Genomic DNA, 15,701 nt, shown 5'->3' with positions numbered 1-15,701 from the left:
GAGGGGTGAATAATTGAGAGCATATAACTTCGACAGATCAGTTAGGACCATGACTCCCAGGTACTTAAGGGACTCCTGCCGCCACTGGAATGGGAAGTTATCCTTAATGTGACCCACCTCTGACGTTGAAAGGGAAATGTTAAGAGCCTCCGTCTTTGAATAGTTAATTTTAAAATCACTAACCGCACTATATCTCTTGAACTCCTGGATGAGAGATGGGAAGGAGATCCTAGGTTGGGATACATACAGCAACAGATCATCCGCATACAAAGCAGCCTTGCAATGTCTGGAGCCCATTGTAATTCCGTGGATGTTAGGATTTTTCCGAATGGCAGTAGCCAGGTGCTCCATCACTATGACATATAAAAGGGGGGAGAGAGGGCACCCCTGCCTAGTCCCATTTTTGATGGGGAAGGGCTTGGAGAGATTCCCATTAACTCTTACCCTTGCGGTAGGTTTGGAATATAGGGCCAAGATCCTCCCCAAAAACTTAGGCCCCAACCCAATCTGTCGAAGTGCTGCCGCCATGAAACCCCAATGGACCCTGTCGAAGGCCTTCTCTGCGTCTACAGATAGTAGACACGAGGGTATGCAGCGCGCCTGCGCATGGGACATTAGAAGGAAGGTTTTATTTAGGTTATCTCGCGCCTCCCTCCCAGGGGTAAATCCCACCTGGTCTGTGTGTATTACTGTCGGGATGTGGGGAGCCAACCTTTCCGCCAAAACCTTCGAAAACAGCTTCACATCCACGTTTATGAGGGATATGGGTCGATAGCTAGCCGGCAGCGAGGGGTCCTTACCCTGTTTGGGCAGCACACTAATGTGAGCCTCCATACCACCGGGAGAAAAGCCCGAAACCGATGTTACAGCCCCATAAACTTTGGCCAGCAAAGGGGACAATAATTCTCTAAATTGTTTAAAAAAGGCCGGGGTGAACCCGTCAGGCCCGGGACTCTTCCCTGCAGGAGTGTCTTTAATTACAGCAGACACCTCTGCCGCCTCAATATCTTGCTCCAAATTGTCTGTAACCTCTGTGGGTAAGACTGGCAGACTTGTCTCCGCTATGTATGAGTCTATGCGGGCGGCCTGGGAGGACAATAATGCAGACCCCTCCTTACCCCTAATATCATACAACGAAGTATAAAAGGATGCAAAACTGTCACAGATCTCATCCGGGAGGAAAACCTCTGTTCCCCTGGACCCTTTGATCTTAGGGATGTAAGAGGCCTGAGAGCGGGGGTGTAGTAGTCGGGAAAGTGGTCTACCGCATTTGTCAGCATGGTCATACAGGTAGCTCTGAAACCTAGCCCGATGTTGCAAGTGCTTTTGGTCTAATAGAGACCTTAAGGACTCCCTGGCTCCCGTCAGTTCCGCCAGATCGGAAGCGGTCAAGGAGGACTTGTGGCGCAACTCCAGCGTCTGAATCTGGGCCGTAAGGGCAACGATCCGTGCATTGTTATCCGATTTGAGGCGGGCCCCATTGCGAACAAAGATATCCCGCAAGTCCCCCTTGAGCCGCTCCCACCGCTGCGCTGGTTCATTCCACTCCGGGTCGTTTACAACTGATGCTAAATGCCCTCTAATCTCCTCTGCACACACGGGGTCCCTGAGGAGGTTGTCATTCAATCTCCACCTCCATGGACTGCGATTATGTCTCTGTAAGGACAGCGTCAAAAAAATGGGGGCATGGTCAGAAAAGAGAATGTTCCCAATTGAAGCCGTGGGATCCCATTTAAGTGCATCGTGACTCAAGAGAAAAAAGTCAATTCTGCTGTATGAGCTATGCGCCGGGGAAAAGTAGGAATAGTCCCTGTCCCGGGGATGTAGAACCCGCCAGATGTCGACCAGCTGCAAGGCGTGTATGTCTCTCCGTAGGCCGCGGAGGTGACTAAGCGGGACAGACCCCCGCCCCCTTGATGTGTCAACTGAAGGGTCCATAGGAAAGTTAAAGTCGCCCCCCACTATTAGGTGTCCTTCCGCAAAGTCCGACAATGTACTCAGTATTGTCCTACAAGCGGGAACAGGGCCGGTGTTGGGTAGGTACCAGGTGGCGAGAGTAAGCACCAGCCCGAAGGCTCTTACCTTCGCAAACACGTATCTGCCTTCGCCATCTACCTTTGTTTGCAGGACCTCCACTGGCAGTGATTTGTGGAAGGCTATCGACACTCCCCTCGATCTGGCTTCCGGATTGGCGCTGTGGATCCATTGTGTAAAATAACGATCCCGAATGTCGGGCATGCTGGTGGTTCTGAAATGAGTCTCCTGTAAGAAAAGGACATTAACTCTCTGTTTATGCATATCATATAGGACCTGTGTCCTTTTCTGTGGGACATTCAGTCCCCTAACATTAAGGGACGCGATTCGTAGAGTATCCATCACGAGTCTAGGACCCTCCTAACCTCACTGAAAGGATACTGGACTATGTCAGGCCCTCTGGAGTTATAGCAGGAGGAATGGGGAGGGGGGAAGAAAAGGGAAAGGGAAATAAACTAAAACACAACGTTAAGTGACACTACAAACACAAATTAGACTAACAACTGACAGACACAAACAAAACAGTGGGGAGACAACACTTATAATACCGCAGACAGGCCCGCTGGCTACGGAATCCCCGGTGGGTAGAGTGCTGACTACGGAAGGCTCCCCCTCCCCCCACCCGACAACCGCACCTTACACATTGAATCTGCAACAAAATATCAAACCAATTCCAGTTTCAAAAGAATAACCTGAACGCAAAGAGAGAACAGCATTTAAGTGGCAACGCATCAATAAACATTGAACATTTGAGGGGTAGGGAGGACGACTCCAAAGGCACGGGCCCCCTACGGACCCACTGGGTCTTACTATCCATTTAATCCTCTGGCTGTAATGATGATCTCTAACCTTAGAAGCCCAGTCGACCATCTATAACCCATCCAGAGGAGCCGTCCCTCCACCCACTCTCATAACCCTGAGGAAGCAAGAATATCTTAAGGCAAACAGTTGAGCTTAATGATACTTAGTCATTCTGGGGGCAGCTGCCCCGGATCACGGCCCATCTGTGCTCCTCCTCTACCCCGACCCCGTCGGGCCCGGCGTCTAGGGGGTCTTCCTGGCGGGGGAGCAGCCCCACGCAAAGGAGGTAATGGCAGACCCGGCCACTCCGGTAAATCAGGAGCTGGAATATGTAACGCCGCTGCTACGGCGGGAACCTCCCCCGGGTGCCGGATAACAAATCTACGCTCCGCCTGTCGAATCTGAAGGCGAAACGGGAAGCCCCAGGTGTAGGGTATGTTTCGTTGTCTCAATTCCTCCAGAAAGGGCTTCAGCGCTCTACGCTTTAGTAGTGTCAGCTTTGATAGATCCGGTAATAGCTGTATATGAGACCTTTGGAACAAAATGTCTCCCGATGCTCTTGCCTTGGACATAATTGCCTCTTTTAGCTGATACCGGCAGTGGCGGAACAACCGCCGTAGCAGCCGTAGCAAGTGCTACGGGGCCCGGGCGCCGGGGGGCCCGCGATGGACGGGGAAACAATACTTAATTATGTTGCTTCCTGCCTCTGGAAGGAAGCCAGAACACTGATTTAATGCGCGGCAGAAATATACTATATTAATGATATGCCTCCGGGTCCGTCCCACTACCTCCTCTGACTACATGCCTCATACCAGGTCGGCGGAGAGGTAGTGGGACGGGCCCAGGAGTGCACAACATTAGCAAAGTATGATTCCCGCTGGTCCCTGAACTCCCCTGAGAAGCTCGTCTGGCCCCGCCCACCTCGAATGCTGCCTGGTCCGGCCTGCGAGTGCCTCACATGCAGCCTCATCCGAATGCTGCCTGGTCCGGACCGCCCCGCGTGTGCCTCATATGCTGCTCGGTTCTGCCCGCGCGTGTCACAGGCCTGTCAATCCCCGACCGAGTGACATCCGAGCTGAGCTGAAGGTGGGTGAGTAAAATTACTATATGTGTAAATGCATGCATGTGTGTATATGTTTGTGTTTATGTGTGTACGTTGTGTATATATGCTGTATATCTGTGTGTATGTTGTGTGTATATGCTGTATAACTGTGTGTATGCTGTATATCTGTGTGTATGTTGTGTATATATGCTGTATAACTGTATGTTGTGTATATTTGCTGTATAACTGTGTGTATGTTGTGTATATATGCTGTATAACTGTGTGTATATATGCTGTATAACTGTGTTTGCTGTATATCTGTGTGTATGTTGTGTATATATGCTGTATAACTGTGTGTATGCTGTATATCTGTGTGTATGTTGTGTATATATGCTATATAACTGTGTGTATGCTGTATATCTGTGTGTATGCTGTGTATATATGCTGTATAACTGTGTATGGTGTGTATATATGCTGTATAACTGTGTGTATGTTGTGTGTATATATGCTGTATAACTGTGTGTATGCTGTATATATGTGTGTATGTTGTGTATATATGCTGTATAACTGTGTGTATGCTGTATATATGTGTGTATGTTGTGTGTATATATGCTGTATAACTGTGTGTATGTTGTGTATATATGCTGTATAACTGTGTATGTTGTATATACTGGAAGTGTGTGTATATATGCTGTATATCTGTGTGTATGTTGTATATACTGGAAGTGTGTGTATATATGCTGTATATCTGTGTGTATGTTGTATATACTGGAAGTGTGTGTATATATGCTGTATATACTGGAAGTGTGTGTATATATGCTGTATATACTGGATGTGTGTGTATATATGTTGTATATACTGGATGTGTGTGTATACATGCTGTATAACTGTGTGTATGCATGTGTGTATATATGCTGTTTATCTGTGCGTATGTGTTGTATATACTGGATGTGTGTGCATATATGCTGTATATACTGGATTTGTGTTTATATATGCTGTATATACTTGATGTGTGTATATATGCTGCATATCTGTGTATATACTGGATGCGTGTGTATATATGCTGTATATGTGTGTATGTTGTATATACTAGATGTGTGTGTATATATGTTGTATATCTGTGTGTATGTTGTATATACTAGATGTGTGTGTATATATGTTGTATATCTGTGTGTATGTTGTATATATACTGGATGTGTGTGTATATATGCTGTACATGTGTGTATATGTTGTATATACTAGATGCATGTGTATATGCTGTATATCTGTACATATGCTGTATACTGGATGTGTTTGATGTGTATATACTAATACACGTGTCTACATGTAATCATACATTTATACACACATGAGGGTAAAAATGATTGTTTGTGTAAATGTGTGTGTAGGGGCCCCATTCAACGGTCTGCTATGGGGCCCTGCCTCTGCTAGTTACACCCCTGGATACCGGTGAACCCGGCAGATAACATCTCTCGGCAGTTCAAGCGCAGCCGGTTTGGGTTGTAACGCTCGATGTGCCCTGTCCAGTTCCACTGGTGTATCTCCTGGCACCTCCAAAATGGAATTAAATAGCTGGCGTAGGGTATCATGGAGACCAGGGTTCTCCACTGTCTCGGGTAAGCCCCGAACTCTGATATTGTTGCCCCTTCCCCTGTTCTCTGCATCATCCATTTGATCGGCCAAGAGTTGAAGTTGAAAGGAGTGAGAGGCAATAGTAGCAGCTTGTGCCTCCAGGCGGGCACTGAGATCATTCTGATTAACCTCCGCAGATGTTACACGGTTCTCCAGCTGTTGTACTTCCTCTCTCACTGTGTGAAGTTCAGCGGTATAAGATTGCTCTAGCCTAGCCATATAGCTTTCCATATCATCCCTGGTGGGTATGGTGCGAAGGTGGGAGCTTAGAGCACGTAATTCTGCCAATGCGCCAAATTCTTGTGACAGCAGGACACTCTGAGACTCAAAGACTCCCTCCTGGGAAAGCTCCGTATTAGATGCAATATGGCCAGAGAGGACAGTGGCCTGGTGAGGCCTAACTTGTGACGGCTGGGACATAGACCACATTGGTGAGGGGCATGGAGTATGGGTCGCGGGAGTGGTTGGCCATTCTTCTCCTGATTCCGGCCACAGGACCGGAGAGTGGGGCGCAGATGGAATTGCCTTCCCTTCTCTCCCTCCCATCCATTGTGGGTCCCCCTGACCCCCCTCTCTCACCTGTTGCAGGTCCACCTGCTCAGCCCAGGAAGGCTTGTCTCCGCGGGCGGGGGTTGGTGTATCTTTAGCAAGTGATATGGAGGCCATGCTTGGGAGCTCACAGAGCCTGGGTGACTGAGGTTGGGGCAGCCTCATCGCCCCCCTCCCAGGTGGGCTTTGTGGGGCCTCGTGTACCTGAGCTACCACCTGGATGGACCTGGATAACTCGCCCCCCGCTCTGGGCCCGACAGTACCTGATTCGGCCGCCATATTGACCGCATGGGGTTGCAGGGACATGTTCGTGCCGTTCCCCTGCATGTGGCCCTCTAACCTTCCGTCTGATTGGCGTCCGGAGGTGACTGGTCCGGGGATGGTCCCCTGTACCTGCTCTCCTTCTGCGGCTGGTGGCCGGATGCTGTCCTGGGCCGCGGCGCTCACCCCTGTGTCGTCCGCCGCCATCTTGGCCACGTGCCTCTGAGGGAGCGCAGCCTTCCCGGAGACCTCAGGCTCTGCCGCCTCGTCGTGGATCAGCGGCTGAGAATTCGTGGCAGGTAGGGAGACCGCCGATTCTTCTGCCTCCGGAGCTTCCCGCCGTTCCGGTCCCGGAGCTGCTGGGATGGTTGCCGCGGCTGCGGGCTGTGAGGCGGTCGCCGCCGCCATAAGGAACCGGCCGATTCCGCGAGCCGTGGACCGACTAAGGGGTGCTGCTGGGGTCCGGGTACCCCCTCTCCTCTTTGCTCCCATTTACTGATGGCTTGAATGCTGGATTTTGGGCTGTTTTGCGGTGTCACAGTAGGGTTCGGGCAGGAGAGGTTCTAATGTGCGACCATCTCCGTCCGCCGAAATGTCCTTTTTAGAATTCCCTCTTTTAGGAAGTCTCAATTTAGAAGCAATGTCTTATTTTATTTGTATATGTCCCCTATGATTTGTAAAGGCTACAGAATTTATTGGCGCTATATAAATAAAGATTATTATTAGTAGTAGTAGCAACAGGACAGTGAAAAATGCATTTATATTAGAGTCTTGTAGCTGGACTTGGAGCATTCTGGTGCACTGGTGTGTGATATATCTTCACTGACTGGAGTATATTTGCCTCTGATCACTGCTGTAGCAGGTTTCTCTTTAAAAATGCCACATTTACTAAGGGACTGATTTGACAAGCTCTGTGCAGCGCTGCGTAATCTGTAGACGCTACATAAATAAAGGAATATTATTATTATTAAGGGTGGAGGGACTGTGCTGAATAAGTCTCACACACCAGTGCATTAGAGTGCTCCAAGTCCAGCTACAATCCTGAATGTAAATGCATTATACATAATCCTGCCTCTACTAACAACACACACAATACTTAACACTGTTTTGAATGGGCAAAACTGCTTGTAAGACTTCCTTTTAATGTAAGTATTATACAACATTTACTGTATATGAATATGCTTAGCTTCTTCTGCCCTATAACATGCTTAGACTGCATTTTTACCATCACAATCTCCAACATTGTGAAAATCAGGGGTGGTCTAGGATGAAAGACTACAGTAATATAATTCACTTATATCTGGTGGTATTTCATATCAGAAGAAGATCTTCATGTAAAGTTATCCTGTCCACAGGGTATATAAGGGATCCCCTGGTCAATCAGCCAATTATGTTGTATCCTATGCATAGAGGATTCCCTGATGTGTCTATAGAATATGTTTTCCCTACATTTGTAAATTTATATAATTACAATAGCAAGCTAGCGGCAATGATGAGAGAGAAGTGAGTAATTTTCCGTCAGTCAGTAATGTAATTCACACTACACTATTACTCATAGGTTGAAGGATTTGTTTTACCGTTCGAGTAACCTGCAATACTTCAAACGTCTACTGCAGATTCCACAGCTTCCAGAGGTAAGAAGACGTCTGCAGATATTACAGCTCATGATTTACGAGTGTACGACAGCTATAAATATGGACCTTAAATGGAATTATCCGAAGGGAAAATAGAGAATTGAAATAGAGAGATATTCACAGTGCAGTAGACCTCCTGTCTTAAGCTGCAGGTTCGCTCGAGTAATATAACATTTATATGAATATTTTATAATAGCAAAATGTGTGAAAAAAAGAAACCACCATTCTTTGCCTTTAAAGACCCAGGGGCGTATACAAGACAGCATTGTCACCATATTCATTATTTGCAGAAAACAGGTGGAGACTTAATCTGAACTCTGCCATGGGCCCTGAGCTGTATGAATATTATAGTCCCTACAAGTCTGGAATCACTTCCTATATATGGTAGTAGAATCAGCTTCTAAGGGAATAGAGGATACATCCCTTCTGCCTGCTTTCAATCTGCAGTTTCAGGACCTTTGGAGAACCTTCAAAGATCCTGAAATGGGTCCTGTGTACATGTGTATTGAGAGCAGGAACCGATGTACAGGAATTTCATGGGTGAAGGTCCTTCTGAGTATAGCATTTGGTGGGTGGTTTGGGTGGCTATGGGCCCCCCAGAAGGCTTGGTAGTCCAAACCACCTATATTATAATCCACTTGTGTCTCATACAAGTATACACGATTTTAGCCTTGTAGTAAATCCAGTGTGCAGACAATTAAAACTTCGGTGTAAAACTCAGGTCTGAATACATTCCCCACATTGTCTTGTAGGTGAACCCTGTAATAGGGCTCAATAGCAGATGCTGGGCATTCAAACTAAGCTAAAAGAGTGCACTGAACCTGGTGGCCACACCCCTAGTGCACTCTAATTTGAATTTGCAGATGAATATGAATTGCTTTTAGGTCAAAGTTTTTTTGTTTGCGAAGGGCATGTATGATACAGGGCGCCTCACCTTCAAGGCCATATTTTTAGTTAACATAGGACCCAGGAACACTTTTAATACAACAGGAAGACATAAAGGGACACAAGGAAGTTCCAGGGAATTGTATTTGGTGTCATATTCAAGTTCCATATTTACAAATGCACAGCAGCTATAAATATGGACCTTAAATGGAATTATCCAAAGGGGAAAAAAAGAGGATTAAAATGCAGAGATATTCGCGTATACAGTATTTTATACACAGTCATATATAGTAATTTTATATTGCTTAGAATGCAGCTTCTATACCTTAAATTTTGCCTACAATCTTCACATATTCAGGGGTAGCCTAAGGAATTGGACACTGCTCCTTATTTGGATTGGAGCCACGTAAATACCAGGATAATATAAGAATCTCTACATATATGTCCTCCATCCATTTTGAAGATTTTTGAAATATACTTGTCCTGATATTTTAATTCAGGTCTTTATATATTCTTCCTTTATAGAACCCACCAAATTTCCTGCGAGCCTCTGCCTTATCTGAGCACATCAGTCCGGTGGTTCTCATCCCTACAGGAAACTCTCCACCCGATAACGAAACTTTAGTGGAGACTGATGATCTTGTTGGGATGGACTCTTCATCTCACCAGGTAAGACGTACAGAAGATAGATGGGAAAGTGAAGGCTGCTGTAGAAATAAATGCATCTTGTATGCAAGTAAAAATAATACCAAACATTTTATAGTTTTTTTTTTGTTAATATCATAGGATTTAGTGTTTTTTAATACATTTTTCAAAAAATAGATAAACTTTAAAGGGTTAGGTTAGAGGCTTACTTGCTGCTGGGGGTCTCAGTGGTTAGACCCCCAAGCATCACTAGAATGAGGGTCTGTTGTACCCCTGTTGTACCCAGAAAGAAGAGAGCAGCCAGTTGTACATGCGCCCTGCGCTCTATTCATCTCTGTGGTGCTGAAGGAGATAGCCGAGCTCCGTACTGTCCCTTCCAAAGACAGTAAATGGATTGCAGTGGGAGTGTCCACCTTCTTGCTACATTCTTTTGGGGTACAAGGACCCCCGTTCTTGTGATCCTACCACTGGGAATCCCTCCCATCAGCAAATTACCCCCTGTACTCATTATGACTGGCCAACCCATTTGAGACTTATAGTAGCTGCACGTGGAAGGGTTAAACACGTTTCTGTTCTATTACGTCATTGTTTCAGGCTCCTTATGTATATTCTTTGTATTCTAGAGCATACCTGAGAATAAATTTGATGATATATTTGGCAGCTCCTTCAGCAATGACCCTTTCAATTTCAGCAACCAGAATGGCATGACCAGGGATGACAAGTAAGTGACTGATTGGGTAATCCTTGATATCCAAAAATAATGTATAGCCAGAAAGGTAGTCACCTCATCACACAATCTATATTGTAGGTGACACATGTTTTGATTAGGATAGATGTTACATTTACACCTGTTTTTAGAGTGGGTGGCACCCACCAGCACCCACTATAATAGTTATTAGTGGATAGGTGCCAACGACTATTACTTTAATGGACCATGCATCCAATCCAAGTAGAGCACGTCTAAGCCGGAAACATTTTTTTGAATAACTCAAAGAAAATTGGCTGTGAAAGCACATCTGTTTTTTAATGAATGATTTTGGACAGGTAGCCTTAGTTTCAGTTACTATAACATGTGCACCTATTGATCCTAGCATACTCTTCCTTAAATTGTAGCTAAACATTTGAAGCACATTTTTATTTAAGAAATGAATAGAGCAGGTGATAGAGGTAAGCTTTGTAATATTCTTCCTTAGGGAAAGCAGCTTCTCTGTGCCTTTTGTCTTCTCCTTCTTTCTCCTGTAGTGAGCAGTGTATTTGAAGTCTTGTAAGCAGCATCAAGAAAAGGAGACTAAAAATGAAATCTTTCCATACCTAGAGAATATCTAGAGACTAGAGACTCTGTAAAGTCTTGTCAGTAGACACTCTATCAGGTTCCTTTATCTTTTAGAGGATAGAGGACATAAAGCTGATTTACAGAAACGGCTTAAATAAGGAAAAAAGGCAGAGAAAAAAGGACACAGGAACAGATTTTTTAAAAAAAAGTATTGTACAAAGTTAACTATTATCATTTGAACTGTTAATTTATGCAGTTATGTTTAGTAAAGGTTTAGTTATGCTTTAAAGGGAACCTGTCACCAGGGACCTCATTTTCACTAAAGACAGTTTGCAGAAGCCCATTACAGCTGGATTGCAAAGATGTCTTTCTGCCTTTTCTGAGCATTTGCTTACAATATAATTGTGTGTTTTAACCTACCTGACTTCCTGACAGAATCCCAGGTTTGTTTTGGTTTGGATACATTTTAAAAAAGTGACTTGTCTCTGCTGCTCACTCCTCAGCTCTCAGCCCCCATCTTTGTGCTCCTGTACAACTCCTCCTTCCTGCTCCTTCACTCACACTTGGACAGAGCTTACAGCATGGTGAGCTGACATCAGTGGGAGAGTTAGGAGTTGTACAAGAGCAGAAAGGTGGAGGCTGAGAGCTGAGGAGTGAGCAGCACAGTCACATGAAAAAAGACATCTTTGTACTGCAGCTGTGATGGGCTTTCCCGGTCTTTACTGAAAATGAAGTTCTTGGTGGCAGGTTCCCTTTAAATAATTCTAACAGGGTGCTTGCTTAAATAAAGGTAAGTTCCAAGGTTGTCCATCATCACTCACCTTTTTTTTAAATCAGAAAACTTTTATAGCTTTTACTGATAACAGAGATATGAAATACAGAAAAACAGAGGACATTGTCCAATACAAAGTATTATATGTATATAATATAACATACCCTGAACCCCCGCCCCACCCTTTTCCCCAAACCTTCTTGATCCGCCACAGTCCTAGCACATACTATACAACTTCCTATCATCACTTACCCTACTCTATCCGAACCCACCTTCTAGTAACAACAAGTTTTCTCCTGACTTTGCATCAAGTACACGGTAGTGCCAGGACCCTTCCATCTCACATTAGTTACACCAGCCTTCTACCTCCTCGCCCTCCCTTCTGTCCGTAGTTGCAGAAAAATACTGCACTTCCCCAGGGAAATGTCGATGATAGTACAAAAGTGAATGAGATTGGAAACTCTTTATTTCGATGCATACTTATTGTCATATTATGTGCAGTGAATAACATAAGATCTTCTTTACATCCTCAATTTTCTCTCGTTCTCCTCAGAGATCGGCTCATAGAGCAGCTGTATAAAGAACTTGCCCTTCTAAGGGATGAATTGGGAAAATTCAAAGCAGAGGTAAGAAATTTCACTGAATCCAAAAGCAAATGTTAAACTAGGAGTCATTTTCTATCTCTGGTCTCAGAGTGTATACTTTGAGGTCACTCCTGCCACCGTAAATTGTCTTAAAGCTGAATTTCTTCTGAGAAGTGAGGACAGCTGGATGGTGTTTTCTGCCTCAATGACCCAATCACATGAAAATGACAATGTCCTCTGCCCCGGGAATGAACGTACACTCACCGGCCACTTTATTAGATACACCTGTCCAACTGCTCGTTAACACTTAATTTCTAATCAGCCAATCACATGGCGGCAACTCAGTGCATTTAGGCATGTAGACATGGTCAAGACAATCTCCTGCAGTTCAAACCGAGCATCAGTATGGGGAAGAAAGGTGATTTGAGTGCCTTTGAACGTGGCATGGTTGTTGGTGCCAGAAGGGCTGGTCTGAGTATTTCAGAAACTGCTGATCTACTGGGATTTTCACGCACAACCATCTCTAGGGTTTACAGAGAATGGTCCGAAAAAGAAAAAACATCCAGTGAGCGGCAGTTCTGTGGGTGGAAATGCCTTGTTGATGCCAGAGGTCAGAGGAGAATGGGCAGACTGGATGGAGCTGATAGAAAGGCAACAGTGACTCAAATTGCCACCCGTTACAACCAAGGTAGGCAGAAGAGCATCTCTGAACGCACAGTACGTCGAACTTTGAGGCAGATGGGCTACAGCAGCAGAAGACCACACCAGGTGCCACTCCTTTCAGCTAAGAACAGGAAACTGAGGCTACAATTTGCACAAGCTCATCGAAATTGGACAGTAGAAGATTGGAAAAACGTTGCCTGGTCTGATGAGTCTCGATTTCTGCTGCAACATTCGGATGGTAGGATCCATCCTGCCTTGTATCAACGGTTCAGGCTGGTGGTGGTGGTGTCATGGTGTGGGGAATATTTTCTTGGCACTCTTTGGGCCCCTTGGTACCAGCCTACCTAAATATTGTTGCTGACCATGTCCATCCCTTTATGACCACAATGTACCCAACATCTGATGGCTACTTTCAGCAGGATAATGCGCCATGTCATAAAGCTGGAATCATCTCAGACTGGTTTCTTGAACATGACAATGAGTTCACTGTACTCAAATGGCCTCCACAGTCACCAGATCTCAATCCAATAGAGCATCTTTGGGATGTGGTGGAACGGGAGATTCGCATCATGGATGTGCAGCCGACAAATCTGCGGCAACTGTGTGATGCCATCATGTCAATATGGACCAAAATCTCTGAGGAATGCTTCCAGCACCTTGTTGAATCTATGCCACGAAGAATTGAGGCAGTTCTGAAGGCAAAAGGGGGTCCAACCCGTTACTAGCATGGTGTACCTAATGAAGTGGCCGGTGAGTGTAGCTCTGCTTCACATGATCTTCTCATTTAGTTAGGGTTAATACTACACAAATAATTGCAGAACATATCTTATGCACCCTACAGATGCCTGACATATGACATATGGGGGGTCATTTACTCGCCTTCTGTGGGGGTCGTGGGGGTCGGAAAACCCGACGGATTCAGGAAAACCGCTGTATTTAAAAAAAAAAAAAAGTGTCGCTTGACACGCGCTTACCTGCACCCAGCATAGGTTGGTGAACTCTGGCGAACTCCAGTGGACCTCAGCACAGCAAGGACACCTGGCGCACTACCTTGTGAATCGCGGGAAGACCCAAGATCTTATTAATTTAACTGGGTTATATTGTTATGTCTGGACATAACAAACTGCTGGAAACTTTGGGTTAAACTATGCTCGCACCACAAAAACCAAACCCCTTGTCAGTGTATGGGGTGGTGGCCACACATGCTTGGTACTTCTTATTCACTTCTGGATCCTCATTCTGGAATGAGGTGCAGATTTTCAGAGACATTTATGGCGTATACTTTAGGTGTCTGTGATGACAATACCTCTATGGAAATGACATTTTCACAGTTCCAAATGCATACAGGGTGAATCACTAGGGGGTGTATCTTTTGGGCTATGTTCATACACATTGGATTACTGACATGTTTTTCGAATAGGAAGAGGGTCCTGTAGCAGATTACAGAAGATCGGAATTGTATTAGAAATCAATTGCCAAAATCAGATTTGAAATATCTCTGCAAAGTAAATCAACAAAGACAGTTGAAAAGAAATTAAGCAGAATGTTCAATTATTCTAAGAATAGAATAATCTTAGAATAGAATAATTGAACATTCTGCTTAATTTCTTATGGAATTTTTGGATGTACTCTGACTTGAGAATTGATTTGCCAACATGGGAACTTTTTCTGGCTGGTCTTTGTCTATTATAACAAAGACAGTTGAAACAACAAATGGGATACACGATGATATACAGATAAAGGTGCTGGATTTAATTTTTATGAAGCCACATGAGGATTGCTGGATAATCTGTATGTAACAACGTTTTGCAACTCAAGAAGTATTACAAATCTGTTTCTAAAATATAAGAGCGTTCTGGGACTTTTCACTCACTCTGTGAATGTCAACAGCAATGATTTTGCCAGTGCAGCAGTAAGAGATTTAGACTAACCCTTTCTAAAATAGTTTGTGCCCTCCTCCTTCAGCAGCTGGTAAATATTCTACATGGAGTGAGGTTCTGGCTCTTGTTGGAAGACATAAGAGTTTTCCTTACGGAGACTTTGCTAATCAAGGTCGCCTTGCAGGAATGTGGAGACTTGTAGCCATTGATGCTCCACTAAGGGATTTTGGGAAATATGCAAATACATGTTTTCCAGGATGGGACATGGAAAACAATGCCTTAGGCATGACTTTCAAGAAGCCTACTGTAGCGATGGAAGTCCGGCTGAATCATTAGGATCCTGCTTACTAAGAAGGGCCTACTCTTTTGTCTTCTGAACAGCTCCCTATTACATTTGTAATAGGGAGCCTCATTTCAGCCAGTCAGCCCACGCTAAAGGGGGCATGTGAGGCGAGGTCAAGTGATCCATCGGCTAACTGTAGTTGTGCGAATGACACATCACTAGCCTATTGACATAATGTGGGATTAAACCACTTTATCTATTCCAGAAGGAACAGAAACTGTAGACAATGCTGCTTCGATGTGTTTGCCTCTCTTCAGTACAGAGTAGGGAACTGGTTTGGCCTAAGGTCAGGAAGTAAGAGCTTTCCTTACGGAGAGCTAATGAAATTTTTTTCTAGCACTTTATTTTCTGAGCATATCCTCTGTGTGTGAAAATACCTTAAGAAATTACGAATTACGAATCTATTGGTAAAATGATTTTAAAAATGTGTACATTTCAGAGTCATCGGTTGGTTAGCAATCTGAGGGGTCGCATACAGGAGCTAGAGGCAGAGTTAGCAGAGCAGAAGCATCTCAGAGAGCAGGCGGTGGACGAAAGCGACTTCCTGCGCACAGAGTTGGAGGAGTGGAAGAGGAAAACACAGGATACGGAGAAAGCCCAGAAGAGTCTGACGGAAATAGAAAGTAAGGAGACATTACTAAACCCCTTGTGAGGCACTTTAATTAACATCTCCTAATTTTACATTGTATCCTAACTAATATTT

At 44.8% G+C, this 15,701-nt stretch overlaps 1 protein-coding gene across 1 annotated transcript in view; it reads left to right on the top strand.

Moving 5' to 3' along the window:
- HIP1 (huntingtin interacting protein 1) overlaps window positions 1-15,701 on the top strand; it is a 96,633-nt gene that overhangs the window by 56,105 nt on the left and 24,827 nt on the right. Inside the window, exons 10-14 of the mRNA XM_072138236.1 lie at window positions 7,878-7,953; window positions 9,364-9,507; window positions 10,107-10,204; window positions 12,082-12,154; window positions 15,438-15,621. Coding sequence (XP_071994337.1) covers window positions 7,878-7,953; window positions 9,364-9,507; window positions 10,107-10,204; window positions 12,082-12,154; window positions 15,438-15,621 — 575 coding nt within the window. The remainder of the gene's footprint in view (window positions 1-7,877; window positions 7,954-9,363; window positions 9,508-10,106; window positions 10,205-12,081; window positions 12,155-15,437; window positions 15,622-15,701) is intronic.

This window comes from Engystomops pustulosus, chromosome 2, assembly GCF_040894005.1.
Source record: "Engystomops pustulosus chromosome 2, aEngPut4.maternal, whole genome shotgun sequence".
NCBI lineage: Eukaryota > Metazoa > Chordata > Amphibia > Anura > Leptodactylidae > Engystomops > Engystomops pustulosus.
The sequence above is the reverse complement of the archived record's forward strand: the minus strand, read 5'-3'. Positions and strand labels throughout refer to the sequence as shown.